At 42.0% G+C, this 16,458-nt stretch overlaps 1 protein-coding gene across 1 annotated transcript in view; it reads left to right on the forward strand.

The window, feature by feature from the left end:
- Positions 1–16,458, forward strand: part of LOC120553759 (pleckstrin homology domain-containing family A member 5-like) — a 275,577-nt gene that overhangs the window by 164,307 nt on the left and 94,812 nt on the right. Inside the window, 2 exon segments of the mRNA XM_039792455.1 lie at positions 5,543–5,717; positions 13,576–13,680. Of these exon segments, the coding sequence (XP_039648389.1) occupies positions 5,543–5,717; positions 13,576–13,680 (280 nt within the window).

The raw sequence follows: 16,458 nt of genomic DNA on the forward strand, positions 1-16,458 counted from the left end.
GTTTAGTTGACTTTGAACCCGGTACAGAGCACCGCGAGCTGCCGGTCGTTTCGGCGGACATTACAGTCAAGTTTAGGCGACAAAAAGTGAGCGTTATGCGGCGACAATAGTTAAGTTTAGGCACCAAAAAAACTAGTTAAGTTTAGGAAAAAGATCGAGGTAAGGATTAAAACACTTCAGAGGAACATGCGTTTCCTGGGTGAAAGTCCTTTGTTTTCCCCGGGAAGCGATCTCCGCTCCCCAGCTTGGAACGCGCTGTGTTTTATTACCCACCCATCCACCCCGACCTCCTCCGCATTCCACAGTTTTCATACTGCAGCAGTCATTGTGGTGCATACAGCAATAACAAAAAACGTGGAATGCTTACGAATGCTTCGTGCTTAACTTTTCGTATTTATATGTACTTATGGTTAATGAAAACCGCCTGCTCGAGAAAGGAGTGTTGTTATTAGAACAATAGACCTGCTGTAACTTCTAGGGAGCCATTTGTCAGCTTTAGAATCATGCAACATGTGTGTAGGCTACTCTAAAAGGGGTGATTAACTTTAACTTCAATAGGCTGCAGCTCCCTTAACTAATATGAGCAATTTACACCCTATTAAGAGCTAAGTATTGAATGTGACAGGTTAACTTGCTTTAAGTGCTTTTGCTATACCTAAGGATGGATAACTGCTGTGAGTATCCAGTGCTCTACAGAGTAGAATGCATGGCACTCTGATATCCTGCCTCAAATATATTTAGCAAGAAATGGATGTTTCTATTTGAAATGTGAGTTTAGTCAACCTTTAATTAGCAGAGTTGGGGTTTTCCATTTGGCTTCAGGGGACTAAATGTTGCTGAGTGGGCTGAAGTATAGGAGATTACCAGAGCTGTCAGTATGGAATATTAAATATTTGCTAATGCATTTCAATGGTTGTCATGCCAATGGCGCTCCTTCAGACACATCAGTTTTAATCAAAGTACAGTATGGGATGGGGATAAGAGGTCGTAAACTAGTTTTATTTAAGATAGACACTGTGTAGGATAGAGAATGAAATAGTAAGGGTAGTAAGGCTGGTAAGACAGGTAGGTTTGGACAGAGCAGAAAGTGTTGGAGGCGAGATAAAGAGGTCCAGTTTTGATTCCAGGGGCCGTTACTGCTGCTGTCCTACATGTTATCTGATCAGCAGTGTGGGCCGATGACGGGCCATACACAGGTGTATGCATAGGTGTCACAGACAGTCCCAAACTAGCTCGTGGAGGTTCCTGATGAGTTCCAAAAAGAGAAAAACAGGTCTTATCTCAACTTGGATTCTGTTTTATCTTAACCCACGCCTAAACTAATGAAGCAAAACTCAACTTGAATTGCCACTACATTCACATGGTATATTTATATTCATGGTGCAATTTGTGAAAAAAGCAGAAACCATAGATACCATAGATATACTGACTTATTTATGAACATTCACATTCAATGGAAAATAATCTCAAAATGAAACAGCACCACGTGGTGTCAACATAGAAAAGTTCAAGAAAACAAAATACTTTCACCCAGGAAATGCTCGTTGATTCTTTGGAACCACCATCTTCTTCCTAAACGTAACGAGTCGTTTTGGTGTCTAAACTTAAATATCATCGCCGCATGACACTCACTTTTTCTGTCTAAACTCCACTACCACGGCCTGTTGGAAAGCACCGCCATCTGGCGGTCCCTGTACCCGGCTCACAGTCACCTATTGGCGGCTAAACAACTGTCGCTGGCAGCCGGCGTCCTGGAGCTCTGTAGCGGCTAAATCCAATCAGCAACTGCTACTCAGATTTTATCCTTCTATCGCGCTATAGACTGTTCACGTTACAGCTTCTACAACTTCTATTTTCTATTTGTCTGTGGATATTCGTGAGAAAGTCTGGCCAAGAGTTGTTGAGATATCTGAAGCAAAACAGTCAACAATAGCATCTCATTCAGCAGGTCAAAAAATGTAAGAAAAATTGAGCAACCAAGCCAAAAACAGAACATCTGACATATTAACACCTCTCCAAGTTTCTACGGCTAACATGTTGGCAAACATTTTCCTATTTACAGTGGTCATAGAGCAACTTTAGCATTCATTGGGAGTTGTGTTTTTGGCCACCCAATTAAAATCAGTACATTATTTACATTATCACTTCAGGCAACCCCTTTTACATTACGGTAAAATCGGACACAGAATAGCAAAACATAGCAGTACACAAGTAAAAGCTGATAGAACTGACAAAGAAAACAGAAATAGAAACTTGTCTGGCCAGATCCAAATGGGTTCAGGTTGAGAGTTTAAGGACCGACCCACACAAGTCATCCTTCAAACAGGTTGTTCTGTAGCCAAAACTAAGCTGTTTGATAATTATACATGTGCACTATGAAGACCAGATCACCATCCCCGAGACTGCTCAGCATTATCGGAGGCCCTCACTCTTACAAACCCTATACACTCTGAGCACCAGTAACAACAACCCTTGTGTTGTGTGCCGTCAGTAACGTGGACGACGACTTGTATTGACATGCTTTGCTTCTATTTTGCTAACCTCGGGAGCTGAGATAGGGCTGTCAACGTGTGGTAGTTTTAATTAGCTTTTCTCTTTGTACTCGACTAGGGGACAAAAACTTTGAGCTGGTTCAATTTTTCAGGCCACGTTGGCAGGCCATTTAAATTGGTTGGACGTAGAGGCATGTATCAGAGGTGACACCTAGGGAATAATAGCTGTGATTCATGCGACCGGCTCTCCTCCCTTAAAATCTCACTTTCTTTATCTCTGTTTCTGCGTCTCTCGTCTCCGTCGCCTCCCTCTCTGCTCATTCAAGCCACTCTACCCTTCCTCTCGTCCTCATCCTCCCTCTCTCTAATGGCCCTGACAGAGATCGTGTGTCATTAAGAGAGTGAAGATGAGATGGCGGGGGTCGACTGATTGGCTGGCTGGATTGTCGTGGAGACAGCTTCTGCCTTTGAGATTAGCTGTCTGCTCTCTCATCTTGGTAGCACAATTGGTTACGATACCAGCACACACACATACACATCCACCTGCACACATTTACATCACAGTTATTTGAACCGAATTCACAAATTTAACCAAAGAGACATTTACACCTTTGTATTGCAGTTCCAATTGCCAGCAGAACTACCTGCATAACGCAGGGATCCAAGCTTGAAGATGGTGGCACAGTGGCTCAGTGGTAGGGCTGCTCCCTCTTAGTCGATTAGTCGACTAATCGGTCATTTTGGTCTTAGTCAACTTAGATTTCTTTAGTCCATTAGTCATGTTTGATGCTTTTTTCATGCTGAATGACTTATTTCCAAGAAACGTACGAGCACATCTCTGGTAAACACAAGAATTAAAGTGGTGCTTTTGAATGACACTTTGCGGAGAAACTCAGATTTACAGATCTGTCGATTAAATCAACTAATCGATTAGTCGATACAAGTGAATGAGTGTTAGTCGACTAAGAATTTCTTCAATCGAGCACAGCCCTACTCAGTGGTTAGCAATGCATCCTCACAGCAAGTAGGTACTGCTGAGTACTGGGTTCAATCCTTCTTGTGTGAAGTATGTTCTCCCCGTGTTCGTGTGCGTTTGCTCCTGGTGCTCTGGTTTCTTCCCACTAGGGCTGGGTGTCTTTCAAAACTATTTGATACCGATACCATTACATTAATTTCGCTACCGGTCCCTAAATGATATTTTTCTCTACAAGGTGTAACGTTAGACAGCCAATCACAGACATTATTAGATCTTGGTAGAAGCATGCAGCATTGCAGGCTCATTGCAGGCTCATTGATGCTGATGAGATTCACTCCTTAGGTACTGAAATTGGGGTATTGTATGACGAGGCATTTTTCCATACTCGATACTTTAGAGGCAATTCGGTTCGAAAAGTATCCAATTCAGTACCTAGCCCTACTTCCCAACATAAAGACATGCATGCTAGGGAACTCCTGCCATTGCTCCTGAGGAAGGTACTAGCATTACAACAGGAGTCGGTCCCCAGGCACCGGACTATGGCTGCACTGCTCCTTATTAGTTAGGATGGGTTAAATGCAGAGGATACATTGCTTGCATACTTGGCATAATAAAGGAAAACATATTATTATATAACTGGACACTCAACTGCGCCTTGACTCAATCAGTGACTTAGGATTTGACCGGAAGACGGAATTGGGAGCCTGGGAGCACCTGGTAGCTGGGCCAGTGAAAGCTGTAGTAACATACAGTTTAGTAGCACTTCTGCCTTATTTGTGTCTCATTAAATTAGTCATAATTAGCTCTGTCCAACTTTTATTAGTGGACATGTTGTTACGCTGTTTGTATGCACAAAAAACAGCCTAATGTGTCGTTATCATCTGGTATTGCTAACAATGGCTAACCTGGATAGAGCTTAAACCCACTGTGAATTCCGACTAGTTAGTTGGAACGCACTATTATATGGCAACAAATAGCCTAAGATGCTGTTCCCTCTTGCACAATTGGGGTTATTATTGAAAACCTTTTTTGTTTTTATTAAATATGCCGTTTTTAAAGCCTTTAACCTCAACCTGCACCGTTTCATTTAGAACCACTGGACCCCACTTTTTGGGATATATTTCCCCATCATTTTGTGAATAAAGTCTAATAGTGTGCATGGTGTCTTATGGTAAAACTACCATAAGTCTTTTTTTGTCAAGAGGAAGAGCTGAACTGAAGGAGAGATTTGTGTGCTTAAAGTAAGAAAGTTCACTCTTGACCTTGTTAAAGGAGAGGGGCATTGGCATCTGACTGCTGAGCTGAACTGTGCTGAACACACACGCACACACACTGGACTGATGCCCGTGCTCAGTTATTCAGAATAATGTAAGAAGAATCTCTCTGTCCAAGAAGAATTTCTGTCCAATGGAATAATAAAAATCAATTTGAATTAACACAATCAAATACAAATCAATCAAATGCAAACTGAAGTCATGGTCACACCTCCTAGCTGTCACGTTAAGTGTTGCATGCTACTGTACTTTCTTATCATATAGAGCAGTGGTCTTCATTGTTTTTTAGGCAGAGAACCCATAACCTTCAAAAGAGACAAGCAGGGACCCCATACTACATATAGTGTACAAAATTGAGTTGCATAATAAACTGGTCTGACAACGTGTAAAGCCTTCACACATACCTTTTTATGGGGCCCTACGATACTTAGCTACTATTTACATATTCATATATCATCATGTTTTAATGTCAATCATACATGTGGAAGGCACAGTGAATCCATTAGCTTAACTATATCCCTACAGGCCAGTACGCGTATCATGTTGTTGAGGTTGTTATTCTTCACCAATATGTTGGATTCATGTTTATTTATAGACCTATTTAATTTTTTTTTTGGGGGCCTTTTTTTTTTTTGGGAACATTCAAAAAAGCGTTAAACAATAATTTAGCGGCCCCCCTGCAGTGACTCTGAGGACCCCCCCCAGGAGTCGCGGACCCCCTTGAAGAGTGCTGATCTAGAGCCGTATGTGTGACTGACTCCCTCTCTCTTTGTCTCTCTATGTCTCTCGCCCTGTGGCAGGCCGGCTCCCAAGGCTTCGTCAGAGCAAGGCAGCACCAGTGACAAGAAGGAGCGTCCCATGAGCACCATGAGCGAAGCGTCAAACTACACGGGCGGCTCCGACTACAGCACCTTCCCCGGCAGCCCGGCCACCACCGCCAACACCACCACCACCACCTCCACTTCATCCACACGGGTCAGTCTCCATTTATACAGGCCTTCAAACCAGAGCATAGCTCTGGTGAGCAGTGTATTCCCACTTCTAGATCAGGGCTAATCATAACATCTCATTTATCAAGCATTGTTAGCCGACAGAGGCTGACTAAGGCGCATAAGGCTGTCGGGTGAGATAGTTTCACAGCGGGGTTATAAAAAAGAGGAGCCTGTTCTGTTGTTTTATTTAGCCGTGCTAGCTGTGTGTCACTAGGCATGGCAATGTCAGTCAGTCTGTAGGTCGGTCTGACACTTTAGTCCAGACTGAAACGTCAATAGCATTTACATTTTGACTGTTTAGCAGATGTTAGCCTGCTAGCGCACAAAGAATGCATCTACACTACTAGGTTTTAGTTTAAAAACTAATATCTTTTGCTACATTTACACCTCATGTCCACGCTACTGTTTCCGAGCCCCTTAAACAGAGATATTTGGAAACAGTGCTGCCCTCGTTTTGGTTTGAAAACTCTGGGGTTGCTTAGAAGTCTGGACGGGCAGAAATGGAGACTTTTGGAAACCTAGTTAGTCTTGTATACCTTACAGTAACAATTCCAAATCCTTGCTCCTACTTTTCACCATTGTTGTTCTTTCTCCAGAGTATTTTCTGTATTTTCAACTTCCAACCGCAGAGTAACGTCAAACAATCTGCTTCCTGTTTACACCGGCACGCACATGCCCAGTGTGTGTGTGTGTGTGTGTGTGTGTGTGTGTGTGTGTGTGTGTGTGTGTGTGTGTGTGTGTGTGTGTGAATGGTCATGTGATGTGTGTTAATATGGAAGAGATTAGTTCTGCTACTGGAGCTAAAACTCTAGTGTGGACAGAGATCTTATTTGTCTCAAAACATTGCTTGAATATGACAACGGAGTAGTGTAGATGTAGCTTAAAGAAGAATGGTGAACATGGCAAACATTTCCTCATAAACATCAGCATGGCTCGCGAACTCTAACAAAATAAAGACACAAGTTATTTTGAAAGTCACCATAACCTACCATTCTACCATTTTGTGATATACTACTACACTGTACTCTGCCGCACGTTACTCTACTACACGGTACCGTTCTCCTAAAACACACAGATGATGTGACTCCACGGGATTTCCTCTTATTAAATCTGCAGAAAGGCAGCGAGGTAAGGGTAACACACCACCAGCGGATGTGTGTCTGTGCAGTAAACCCACAAACCCACTAGCTGTTTTTCTGGAGCGTGGAAATGCGTCAATGATGGGAAATCAGACAGTGAATTCTGGCACATCAAAGTGTGTAAACTCTGCAGGGAAGCAGAATTTTATTACATTCAGCACATCCTGGGTACCATACCTTCTCTTTTCTGTAAGGCACGTCCAGTCAGATACATTTTAAAGGAATAGTTAGACATTTTGGGATGTATGCAGGGGGTCATAACTTCCTGGAGTCTCCGCTGGTTTCAGGGCAATCGCTCAGAGTCATTTTGACATTTTGACAGTTTTTCCATAGAAACAAACAAGATATAACATGTTAATTAATAAGCTTTAGAGATGTTGGTAGGCAGCTTTTTTAACCAACCATTTCCGGCTTTCATGAATAAGTGATGCTTATACTACTTAATACTATTTAGACTTCTGCTTACACTGGCCAGAATGCAGTATCTTCCACTAACAACTACAGCATGATTAACGTGTGTTTGTTAAGGTTAGGGAGAGATCATTGTCTTGGTTGAATTTTTAAAAAGTCCATGGTGACTGGAATCACAAGACAGGATGTTTACCTTTTAAAGGGGTGATAGAATGCCAAACCGATTTTACCCTGTCATAGTTGAATAACGACAGTTCGGTGGGTAAATAGGACATACATAGAAGCTCAAAGTCCCACTGACACCCCTTTACTATGAAAATCTCATATTTTGAAACTGCCACTGAAAACGGGCGAATCCCAACAAAGCTGAGTTGCTTACGCAAGCATCTCAAAATCCGGAACCTTAAGAGAACAGTCACGCCCCAACATTTACATAGGCTACACAACTGACCTGAGATCAGGTAGTCTTCTGAATCTAGCTAGGTCACGCAGATCTCTGCTATTCCATTACAAAATTCACTTCTGAAACTTTTTTATGCGAGAAATCAACCATATAAAGCTCAAATATGGGCCGCTTTACGAAAATGGATGGCTAATTGCAAATTTTCTCCGACTTTGTGTCGGAGTTTAGTGCCGTGTTGGTGCTGCCTGGGTTGCTACATCGCCGCCCTGACCGAGTGTCAGCGAGGCTTATTAGCCCGCAATCTTTTACGGCCGCCCGCGGGTTCCAGTAAATCTTATAATGGGTATGTGTGTTGAGTTATTTAAACAAACAATCGGGGAAATAAACGCCTCTTGTCCGCGAGTCTCATTGATAGAGCCGCGGTGAGATGGAGTCCATCAATGAGAGCTAGCTAGCCTCCTCCTAACTCTGACATTCACAAAAATACATTCAATTGATATCCGAAATCGGACAAGTGTTAGCTAAGCTTTGTAAGACCTTGAGGAACCTGTAATATTCATGCCGTGACGAAATTCAAACTGTAAATATACTTTAGTTATGCGAAAGTGAGCAAGCTGCGATATTTCCCCATTGTAATAAATGGGACATATAGCAAGCAGCTGCTCGTCCCTACAAAGGCCTTAGCGTTCATAAAAATGCCTTAAAATCAAATCCGGACACAACGGTTAGCTTTATAAGACATTGGGGAATGATGTTGTATAAGTGGCGGTGAGCGAAATTCAAACTGTAAATATAATTTAGTTATGGCGATAGTGTAGCTAGCTGCGCGCGGTATTTCCCCATTGTAATGAATGGGACATATTGCAAGCAGCTGCTCGTCCTACAAAGACGCCTCACGTTCATAAAAATGCCTTAAAATCAAAGTGGCGTGACGAAATTCAAACCGTAAATATATTATAGTTATGCCGGCAGCTGGCCGCGGAGCCCCGTAGTGCAGTATCCACAAAGGGTGACTTTGCCCTGGGTATGGAGCCCAGCAGGCTGCCGCTTTCTCGTCAGACTGTGTGGAGCTCCTAAAGTCCGAACGTCTTACCAAATTTGCAATTAGCCATCAAATTTTGTAAAAACGGCCCATATTTCAGCTTTATATAGTTGATTTCTCGCTTAAAAAAGTCTCAGAAGTCAATTTGGTAATGAAACATTGCAGTTTCTGGAATATGAGATTCTGTCGCTTAATTCTCTAATGTATGTGTATTGGGGATTCGCTCAACCAATCAGCGCGCAGCTCATCTAAATATTCATGACCATACCATATTTGGAAGAAAAGCTCTTGTTACAAATAGGGCCAAAACACAGGGATGCATAAGGGCCAATAAAATATCAACCAGGCCATTTTCAGCCCAACCAATGTTACATACCCCATTAGGAGACCATAAGGAACAGTGTGAAATACCCTATATAATCATTCTATCACCCCTTTAATATTTAACTAAAGCCACGGTACTTCCCTATCCCTTTACCTAGTGGAGTCAAGTCATTTGGATTTACACGGCTCAAAATCATTACAATCTGGATAGCATACAGCACCGTCCATCTTTAGACCCTCAGCTTTTAGTAGCCTAAACTCAAACCAAAGCATGTGATGGACTCAGGATGCTACATGTAGGGTTAAAGTCCATAGGAAGTACATTGTCTGGGAAAACCCATTACCCATTACCATTGAACCCAACCCGTTCTCATTGCCAACTCAAAAAATACTGACGTTTGGTCAGTGGCTCTCAGCGTCAGATACCGATGCAAAAATCACATCGCACAATGGGACGCACCGGGCAGAGCAACAGCTCGACTGCGAAACAAGCTACAATGAAAGTTAATAGGGCAATTGTCCAGCTTGTTTTTACCATCAGAAATGAGCTTGTTTTGCCGCTGACAGACTCAGATTAATATTCAAAGTGTCTGACAACATTATAGAAAGGATCCCTACAGAGATAGACCTTTAACACCTCTTTGAGACCTTTCTGTTGAACCAGAAACAGCTCTGAGGTCGCTAGCTCTAAACCCACCAGACTCTATTTAATATAGAGCCAACATATTTCCACATGTAAATCTGTAAACTATGTGTTTATTTCAACCAAAACTAGAGTTGTGATGGTTGGAAAAGTGGAAAGACGACCCAAAACGGCTTTTCATAGTTTTATTTTGTTTCTGTTGGCTTTGAATGAAGTGTATTTTACGATGCTAAAATGACTGTTTATTTACATGGAGTCTGGTGGGTTTAGAGAACGCAATTTCACGGATGTTTTTATGTTTAAATAAAGGATCTTAGTCTTTAACAGAAAGGGCGACCTCCTTAGAAATCCTTTCCATAATGTTGTCAGACACTTAGAATATTTATCTGAGCTTGTCAGTGGCAAAATGAGCCCATTTCTGATGATAAATACAAGCTGGTAAATACTAATTCTAAAATTAAAATTAATTTTAATCTATTAACTTACATTGTAGCTTCTTTCTCCGCTGCCGACTGCAGCGATCTCTCTTAATACTGGACCGATGTCAAAGATTGTTGTTCCCATCAGTCACTTAGACACAAAAACATAGGGAAATAGGGTCCAGGTTGAAAAAAAAAACGGTAGTTACTCTTTAAAGGGGTGATAGAATGATTATATAGGGTATTTCACACTGTTCCTTATGGTCTCCTAATGGGGTATGTAACATTGGTTGGGCTGAAAATGGCCTGGTTGATATTTTATTGGCCCTTATGCATCCCTGTGTTTTGGCCCTATTTGTAACAAGAGCTTTTCTTCCAAATATGGTATGTCATGAATATTTAGATGAGCTGCGCGCTGCTTGGTTGAGCCTTAGCCCCGCATTACACACATAGAGACGCGCGCTGATTGGTTGAGCGACTCCGCCATACACACGCATTAGAGGTAGGTGCGTGCTGATTGGTTGAGCGAATCCCCAATACACAGACATTAGAAACGCGACAGAATCTCATATTCCAGACACTGCAATGTTTCCTTACCAAATTCACTTCTGAGACTTTTTATGCGAAATCAACTATATAAAGCTCAAATATGGGCCGTTTAGCGAAAATGGATGGCTAATTGCAAATTTGGTAAAACTGTGTGTCGGAGTTCAGCTGCCTGTGTTGCTGGCTCGCCGCCCGGCCTGCCTTCCTCCACAGACCCCGGCTTGCTGTGAGCTCGATTGAGCTCCGGCACGTTAGCAGCCACAGCACCTCATACCAGCGCAAAGTCACCGTTTGGGCTGGTGGACTACTACCAAACGCCGCTGCCCTGACAGAGCCGCCAGGGCCTGCATCTCCTCTCTTCCTGCTAGCTAAATGGCCCGTGTGTGAGAGCGGTCAGCGAGCTTGTTACACCAGCAATCTCTTACCAAATGTTACACACATGTCACGCCCTTAGCTATACAACATATAACTATATGTTTTATAAAGCTAACAACGGTGTCTGCTTTCAAGTTAATGAATATTTGTGAGGCAATACGGGTTTCGTTAGCTGCGACTGTCCCTGCAATCCTATATTGAACAGATTTAGTTATTATTTTTTTGGTAGTTATATTATTTGAGTTATATTTACAGTTTGAATTTCGTCACGCCACTTATACAACATCTAACTATATGTTTTATAAAGCTAACAACGGTGTCCAATTTCAAGTTAATGAATATTTGTGAGCTGTACGGGTTTCGTTAGCTGCGACTGTCCCTGCAATCCTATGTGTACAGATTGCGGCTAGGTAGCTTCATTTTTGATCGTAATTTGAGTATATTTACAGTTTGAATTTCGTCACGCCACTTATACAACATCTAACTAAATGTTTTATAAAGCTAACAACGGTGTCCGATTTCAAGTTCATGAATATTTGTGAATTCCAGAGGAATTCTAAGAGGAGGCTAGCTAGCTCTCATTGATAGAGCTCCATCCAGCCGCAGGCTCTATCAATGAGACTCATGGACAAGCGGCGTTTATTTTCCCAATCGTTTGTTTAAATAACTCAACACATTATAATTACACACATTATAAGATTAACTAGAATCTGTGGTAAGAGAATGCTGGCGTAACAAGCTCGCTGACCGCGCTTTCACTCACATACACCGGCATTTAGCTAGCTAGCAGGAAGAGGGGAGTTGCAGGCCCTGGAGCTCTGTCAGGGCAGCGGCGTTTGGTAGTAGTCCACCAGCCCAAACGGTGACTTTGCGCGGGTATGAGGTGCTGTGGGCTGCAGCAGCCGTGCCGGAGCTCAATCGAGCTCAGAGCAAGCCGGGGTCTGTGGAGGAAGGCAGGCCAGGCGGCGAGGCAGCAACACAGGCAGCACCAGCCTCTGAAGTCCGACACACAGTCGGACAAAATTTGCAATTAGACATCAATTTTCGTAAAAACCGCGCCCATATTTGACCTCTAAGTAGTTGATTTCTGCGTATAAAAATTCTCAGAAGTGAATTTAATGGTAAAATAGCATATGAACAATGTATACATTTTCTGAGATCTGCACGACCTAGATTCAGAAGACTACCTGATCTCAGGTCAGTTGTGTAGCCTATGTAAATGTTGGGCGTGACCGTTCTCTTAATACACCCATGGGCTGACAAAGGTTCCGGTTTTTGGGAGGTTGACGTCAACTTCCAGCTTTGTTGGGATTCACCCGTTTTCAGCGGCAGTTTCAAAATATGAAATTTTCATAGTAAAGGGGTGTCAATGGGATTTTGAGCTTCTATGTATGTCCTATTTACCCACCGAACTGTCGTTATTCAACTATGACAGGGTAAAATCGGTTTTGCATTCTATCACCCCTTTAAGAGAGACAACAGTAGAGAGTAGTATGAAAGACCCAAAATCCACGTTGGTTGGGGGGGGGTCAAACAACACAGGACTTTCCCCCAGGAGACCGGGGTTCATGTCCCGTTGTTGTCCTGTGTGTCACTGAAACGGACATTTTATAACCCCACACACCATCTTTTCCTAAACCGAACTGTCCCTATCTTCAGCCGCATGTCAGTTAAATGTACGTCCCGACACAGAGCATCAAAAAGTGACCCCAAGAGTCCCGACCAAGCGCGTCTAAATATGACGCTAAAGGAGACTTTTAGCGTCAGTAACAAACGCCAAAGACACCCGATCAAGCTTCGCTTTCTGACGCGATGGGAGTGAGAACGTGTTGTTAAAAACCACGACCTGAAATGTCAGGAAACTTCACTCTGATGGATGCACACATCATGGTGAATGGTTTACTAGTAGTTGTATCCTATTTGTCTTCAATTTAGACTCGATCAAAGAACGCCTCGGATCGTTCGACTTTCCAACTGCAGTGCTGCATTTTTCAGCAAGCGAGCCGTGATGTATGGGAGAAGCTGCTATTATGGGTTGTTGTTTCTCCCAGTTGGGTTCTCACTTTAGGACAGGAGTGTAAAACCCAACGTCTCTGAGGGCCACAATGGATAAAGAGAATCACATCAAGGGCCAGATGGTGTACTGATTTGATTTTTATTGAAAAAGTCATATATGCCAAGAATGTTGAAAAAAGCGTCAAAAATGTCGGAAAATATGTCCAAAAAAAGCGCCACATTTATTTATTTTTTAAATCCCCAAAACATCTTAAGAAAAAGTGCCAAAAACATTGAAAAAATCCCCCAAAATGTTGGTAAAAGCGACAAAAACTATGCGGGCCAACACTTTTTGTGAACTTGAATTGACGTGCAGGCTGGATCAAGGTTTGGGCTGTTGTTTTTCAAAAAGGTGTATAGATTATTTTTGGGTGACTTTAATTCCAAAAATGTGAATTTCAAAGATCTGTAATGTAAATGTTTATTTTTTTTCCTTCTGTAGAGCTGAATACAACATGTCTTACCCATTCCTGTGTTTCAACAGCCCTCTAGGTCTTCCAAAAAAGTTCACAACTTCGGGAAGAGGTCAAACTCCATCAAGAGGAACCCCAATGCCCCGGTTGTCAAGAGCAACTGGCTTTACAAACAGGTACAGTAGGAAGGCCATATATATATATATATATATATATATATATATATATATATATATATATATATATATATATATGTACACACAGTATATTCTTTTGAATAGTGAGTTTGAGCTGATGCAGTCAGGCAGGAGGTACAGGTTACCAAACTGCAAGCTAAACACGTATAAATTGTCATTTGTGCCACTTTCAATCGAACTACTGAATAATACGAGATAAGATGCGTGTGTGTGTGTGTGTTTGTGTGTGTGGGTTGTTTCATCCATACAAACCAAAATAAAAATAAAGAGAGTTTGTGGTTTAATCCCCCGAGGACAAAAGACGCACTGGTGAGTCCGAGCAATGTTTGACAGCACTCCTACTGAATAAGCAATATAACAACATTTCATTCATCAACATTTATTTACTATTTTATTCATATATTTTGCTACTTGTGTGAAACCAAGACTTTTGTAAACTCATTTCAATCACCAAAACAACTGAGTTTAGAGTTGTTTTTACAAGAGATTTGAGAATTTTCAAAAATCAACTTTTCAGCTTTTATCTCTTTACAGATTGCTCTGGAACACATTTGGGCCTCAGTGTACAGAAATCTGAGTTTGTTCTGAACATCTTCATATAAAACACATGCGTATCCGGTTAGATGCAAATATCCTTAAAATGTGAATTTAAAAAAAATAAGTAAAAATGCTCATAGACCTCAGAAGGTTTAGGGGCAGTTACATGGTGGAACAGTGCAGTGACTGTGCAAAGTATCCTGAAATTTGGAGTTCTGTTAATTCATTTAGGCCATTGTTTAGCCCCCCAAAAAGTGTTTAATCCGTCCATATCGCGGTGTTCTCATGCTTAAATATTTTTCATTTTTTTAACCAAAAATCACACAATCTTCACATGACTGTGTACACTTTTTCAGAGCTGTAGTATTTGATCCTTTTTTTCTACCAGACAGCCACTGGTTTCCATTCATTTTACTGAAGTATGAAAATCCCATTACAGAGATTTGAAACCTACCTGCAGCGTACAGGTGTTGCAAGTACAAAGTGATTTAACACAGTAACGCAACTCAGCCGAAAAAATATAAATAGCATAGTGTTCGCCTAAAACCATTATGCAAGTTATGCAAGTGTCTGTGTGGGTTGATTTAAATTCTGAACCTAAATCCATGGAAGCTAGTGGTTGCCCAGAAGGTAGTGAAAACAAATTAAAAAATCTAAAAGGCTTGGCTGTGGATAATGGTCATGTAAAATATATAAATCTTTGGTGCATACTGATATGGTCCATGATGTTATGCATAACTACCTAGCTACAGTACATCCATGAAAAATAAGGAGAGAAATATGACCACTAAAATTGTGAAACACTTTGGTGAGATGACACAGCTGCATACTATATGAGTCAACTTACTGATATAAATACTCCTAAGTCAACTGAGATCGGCCAATGAGAACACAATTGCCACATTTCCATTGGTGATACGGCTCAACTCGACTCGCCTGGAACCGCTCTTTTTTGGTTTTCCCTTAGCAAAAGTTGTGGATAGTTCCTGCTACCTATCGGCTAAGAATCCCACCTACCCTGAGGGGGTTCTATCCACCGTTTTCAACCTTTTTTTGTGTCTAAGTGACTGATGGGAACAACAATCTCTGACATTGGTCCAGTATTAAGAGAGATCTCTGCAGTCTGCAGCAGAGAAACAAGCTACATGTAAGTTAATAGGACTACTGTCCAGCTTGTATTTACCTTCTCAAAAGTGCTTGTTTTGCCACTGACAGGCTCAGATTAATATTCTAAGTGTCTGACAACATTATGGAAAGGATTTCTAAGGAGGTCGACCTTTCTATTAAAGAGCAAGATCCTGTTTTTAAAGGTCAGATATTATGCTTTTCCGTGTTTTCTGTCATATCTCTGTTATAATGTTGGATTTTCATGTTAAACGTTTATACAAATAATGAGGTAAACATATTTTAGACCAATCCCTGTGAGCTAAAACGTTCAGATTTCCAACTATTTTGAACACTCTGGTTTCAACAGAACAGAAAACTCAGATAGGACAGATAGTCTAGCTAGCTGTCTGGATTTACCCTGCAGAGATCTGAGGAGCAGTTAACCATAGTCCTCACAAATCCACCGGAGGTTAGAACGCCAACACAAAGACAGAGGAAGGTGACGGACATCCGGAGGAAAATGAGGGACATCTGGCAGAATTTTCGGTGGCACCGGAACAATCCCGGAAATGAAACGTCGATATAGACTACTAGTGTTCTAATATTTGTTGGGTTGGAAACATTGAATCCTGCAGCAGCCTGAGGATTCTGAGGAATTGGGAGGATCCTGTTCCTGCTGCATGGCTTGACTGGAGGTTAGCTAACCTAGCTTGGGGCTCAGCTTGTTCTCTCATTACCTCTCCACCCACTCGTTGCAAGTTTAGCAATTTTCTTTACATCGACTCTGGGTCAACGTTTCAATTGGTCTGTGGACCACTCACCACTATTCAACTCAGCTTTCCATTCCCTCCATCTCAGCCTCTGCCCCTGTGCTGCTGCTCACTGTATTCACATCCAGACGAGAATCGATTCACTTCACACCAGCGTAGCCCCTTCTCTTCCCCTCAGACGTGTCAGGCAAAGTGCTCCCTCGCACAAGAAATGTCATCAGTGTTTACCCAAAGCGCCTAACCTCGGGATCTGTGGCCAAACGCCACGCAGTTCAAACAGCGAGCAAACGGTCTCAACAAAAAATGTGCTATTGCCGCATAGAGAACAAAGCACAGGGCTTCG

The sequence above is a fragment of the Perca fluviatilis genome, chromosome 23, assembly GCF_010015445.1.
Source record: "Perca fluviatilis chromosome 23, GENO_Pfluv_1.0, whole genome shotgun sequence".
In the NCBI taxonomy this organism is placed as follows: Eukaryota; Metazoa; Chordata; class Actinopteri; order Perciformes; family Percidae; genus Perca; species Perca fluviatilis.